The following is a 4,425-nucleotide window of genomic DNA, read 5'->3' as shown; positions in this document are numbered from 1 at the left end:
TGTTAAAGCTATTGCTTGCATTCTCATACCACTGGCTCTCAAACGTATCAGTGATTCATATTCCCATGATTTCTGATATCTATGATATAAATTCCTGGTTCCACACATAATGCCATATCCAACTGTACATAATCCAGTGTTATTCTTGATAAATCTATTTGGTCGTTAGTTTTCGCAAGATACAAGGCATTTTCATGTACACTAGATCACACTACTACACAACAGTGTACATTTACTGTTCACACTACACACGCTAGTTCATAGCTCATTCCCACTACACTTGTTTACAGCTTACACTGTAACTGTGAAAAAGAACACATTCATATTGCTATTGTTTTGGATGGATAAATCCAGTAACACCTAGGAAGTCAGTAAGCTGATGGTGCTGTGTTACTTCCATGTTGAGTAATCTCCACTTCTCCTCAGGGTTTGATGTGCTTTGAGTTGACGACTCATAATGCTGCTACACCTGTGTAGTGTTAAGGTCAGTGTCCCCTCTCTGTACCACAACTGTAACCCATCATCTACTCTCATCGCTACACTCACAGCATCTTTACTGAATGTCTGTGTGCTTCTTAACCTGTCTAGCCATTTCCACCATCATGCATAGGCCTACGCTTTGGTTCTTCTAACCTTTAACCCTGGGTCTGTCCATAGCTGAACTCCATGTCAGAACTAAATCAACTTAAAAAAAACAAACAAACAAACTAATGAACAAACTAACAATATAGATGGGTCTAGAACAAGCGTTACTGTATGCTGTAAGACAGAGCCTGTCACTGTGCAGTGATACAGTACCAGTCAAACGTTTGGACACCTTCCCATTCAAGGGAAAGTGTGTCCAAACATTTGACTGGTACTGTATGTTGGTATAGAATGCCATTTGGACCACCCCCTACTTTTCCTGCATTCTAAATGACACTGTGCTCCACGTAGGTACCGGAAGCTGGATTAGAGAGGGTCAGGACAGTGATTGGTTCTGGTTGGGGGGGAATCAGAGTTGGCCCAGAGTTGGAAGGGTAATCAGGAGATGGTAATCTCACTGAGATGTTACACTTCACAGGGTTGAGCTGCCTCACCCTTACCCCTGTCTCTCTGTGGTCAGAAACAGAGATGTGTCTATCTCCAGCTCACAGCTCATAGTGTGGGAGGGTGGTCTTTCCATAGCACGTTGTGTATCTTTTTGGGGAATGTACAGCATGGTTTGTTCAGTCCAAGCCTTTTACTTAGTAGCACCGGGTACTGTGCGTGGTTGGAGATGCCTGTAGGGAATCTGTGTAGGGTGTGTGAAAGACAACGCTCTCTCTTTTTATTTCTTGAAGTGGGGCAGTCCCACTCATATTTTTCATTTTATTGGATAGAGAGATAGTGAAGACAGGCAGGAAAGTAAAGAGAAGAGGAAGGCATGTTAGCAGGGCATGAGCCGGATTCAAACCCATGCCGACATGGCCATAATGTGTGCACTGTAGACCGCGGCGCTAGACCACTGGACCACCCCAGGCCGACGACAGCCTCTCTGAGGTGTGTGTTGATAGGGGGCTTATGTGATCCAAACACATGTAATAATCATGGCTATCTCAGTCTAAAGATCTGCTAGTGTATATAGACACGCTGGTACATGTTGGTCCCTCTCCTTCCAATCACACCCTGGAGCAATAACAGCAAACCAGACAGCCAATGGGAGACAGACACATTTAAACAGTGGATAAACACCAAGGTCATTATATCAGGGTCATGTGTTCCACAGTAAAGGTCATTGCATATAATATACAAATTATGACTGTATGATCTACCATATTAATCATAATCATAATCTGGTCTGAGATTTAAAATGACAGTTGTCACCTCTCTCTGGGCCATCATAATACACTATGTTCAACAGAACCTCTTACATTTACATTTACATTTTTGGTATTTAGCAGACGCCTTATTCCAAAGCGACTTACAATCTCTACATTTGACTAAGCAAATGAATCATCAATCCACCAGTCGTAGCAGGAAGAGTAATCCAGCTCAGGCCTGGGGCCATTGGCAGTCTCTGTGATAGAAGGAAACATCTTCTTCTATCACTTTCTTCTAAACCTAGACCTTTAAAAAAAATTATATATAGAGACACTGGAGAAACAGAGAAACAGTACAAGGGCGGGGGGGGGGGAATATAAGTTTTAGTGGACACTCTTCTCTTAAGGGACAATCTTCTCTGTCATGTAGAATGTAGAGAATATTAAATTTATCTTATCTATATTAGCTTTATCTTTATCTTATCAAAGACAGTTCTGTCTGCTATGCTTAGAGCATCGTAGGCTCTTGAACGTAACCCCCATCTCACCTCATCCCTCCACCAACCAATGAGCATTAACAACAGTTGTCCACATCCCAGCCTACCGTTTAGTGTCCATTATGATTGTGTGTGATTGTGAATGTTTCTGCCAGCTCCTACATGGATGACTGTGATTATCCATCTGCTAACAGCCTCATTGTCAACATGGAACTCTGTGCCAAATGGCTGCTTGCTTCTCCCCTGCAATAACCATAGAGCCTTAGAGTTTGAATCAGCTGTGTCAAACTTGTTTTGGTCGCGGGCCGCATTGGACCAAATGCAACCTCACACGGCCCCGAAAATAATACTACATTTGTTAGCATCTAAATGAATGTCCTCTGCTGTGCATACCGGTGCCTCATATTATTATGACACTTGATATGACAGTAGCCTATATTAGCCTATACTCAAATGCCTTATCTTCAAGATGGGTTCATCAGAATTAATCATTAATGAACCAATATACGTAAGTCCATAAAAAACTATATTAAGAAACAATAAAAAGCAATATTAAGAGACAATTGTCTCTTAATATTGCTTTTATGGACTTACGTATATTAGCCTACATGTACCTTACCAAGTACAATAAATAGTTGTAAATGGGAGAACCTAACCTGCCTGGAGATGATCAGTCTAGGGTGAAGGACAGACCTCAGATCAGTCTAGTGTGAAGGACAGACCTCAGATCAGTCTAGGGTGAAGGACAGACCTAACGCCCTGCAGTCATAACCAAGCATGTTTACTCTACCTACACTATATACTGTCCATTAGGAAGCTGTTGATTTGTATTGTGTATCCAATACAATGATAAACAGACAGTCATGTAAGAATGTCCGTAATACATTAAATGATCCGGAATGTATTAAACGCTTTTCTGTAGACAACATTCATGTGTCATCAAGGGGAAATCCAGATGTCAGTCGTGCAGTGGTAATGGATCCCATTAGAGGTTAGGGATATATCGGTTATGGATGTAGTATACACATACAGTGTCATTCATACATGACCCACATTAGCGAAGGATTTATGCCAAAGGAGGCAATTTGCTTTGTGTCAGAATGATCCCATTCTGACATGATCCCATTCTGATACAAAGAGGATTTTTCCCTCTCATACAATAATCTTTGTAATGTATATCAATATCCATGTTCTCCTGTGCTAATCTGGATAGATACAAGTTGAATAACAAGTCTTCTTCTACATCCAGTACATGTGCTGTCTGCTGTTCCCCTCCACTTTCAGAACTTGTACCAGAACAGGTTCCTGGGGCTGGCGGCCATGGCCTCTCCGTCACGGAGCGCCCAGAGCCGGCGGCGTTGTAAGGATGCGACGCGCTACAGATACAGCCCGGACCACTACCCCGCCAACGGACCCACCCGCGACTCCCTGGCCCTGACGCTGCCGCGCTCCACCAGCGACACAGACCTGGTCACCTCCCACAGCCGCTCCACACTCACCGTTAGCTCCTCCCACTACGCCATCGGCCAATCACAGGACCTGGTCATCTGCTGGGACATCAAGGAGGAGGTGGACGCTGGGGACTGGATCGGCATGTACCTCGTTGGTGGGTCACAGCAGATATGGACAGTAAACGTGGCAGGGGTGATAGAGTGTGCATTGCGGGGGTAACAGAATGTGCAGGAGTATTTCTTACCTTCTAATAACGAGGCCATTATCTGCAAGGTTAGATGGAAGGGCGTCTTATGAGTTCTAGGGCCTCAAGATTTAGTTGAATGTCAAAACTGTCCGATTTATGCTCAAAACTTGCTGATGACTAATGATGGCGATACGTCGGCCAGTTAGGGCATAAAGAGCATGTTGCAGATGCAAAAGATCAACATTGTTTATGTTCTCTTCTTTTAGACGAGGTTTTGTCAGAGAACTTTCTGGACTACAAGAACCGAGGAGTGAACGGGTCACACAAGGGCCAAATAGTGTGGAAGATCGAAGCCAGCTCGTACTTTTCGGAGTGTAAGTACCCCTCCTCTAGACACAGGCTGTGGTTGAGAAGGATGTTCTTCAGGTCATGGAACCAATAACCTTGCGAAGCCCATCTCATTATTGCTTGTTATCTCTGTAAGTCTAGCCGGGTAAAACTTTGTAGG

General features: G+C 43.6%; 1 protein-coding gene across 1 annotated transcript in view; it reads left to right on the top strand.

The window, feature by feature from the left end:
• Positions 1–457: 457 nt before the first annotated feature.
• hecw1a (HECT, C2 and WW domain containing E3 ubiquitin protein ligase 1a) overlaps positions 458–4,425 on the top strand; it is a gene marked incomplete at both ends in the record, with an annotated part of 104,219 nt that continues 100,251 nt past the window's right edge. The window contains 3 exons of the mRNA XM_080543792.1: positions 458–484; positions 3,563–3,884; positions 4,184–4,291. Coding sequence (XP_080399918.1) covers positions 458–484; positions 3,563–3,884; positions 4,184–4,291 — 457 coding nt within the window. The remainder of the gene's footprint in view (positions 485–3,562; positions 3,885–4,183; positions 4,292–4,425) is intronic.

Source organism: Nansenia antarctica (genome assembly GCF_963989245.1).
Source record: "Nansenia antarctica genome assembly, chromosome: 13".
Lineage (NCBI taxonomy): Eukaryota > Metazoa > Chordata > Actinopteri > Argentiniformes > Microstomatidae > Nansenia > Nansenia antarctica.
The sequence above is the reverse complement of the archived record's forward strand: the minus strand, read 5'-3'. Positions and strand labels throughout refer to the sequence as shown.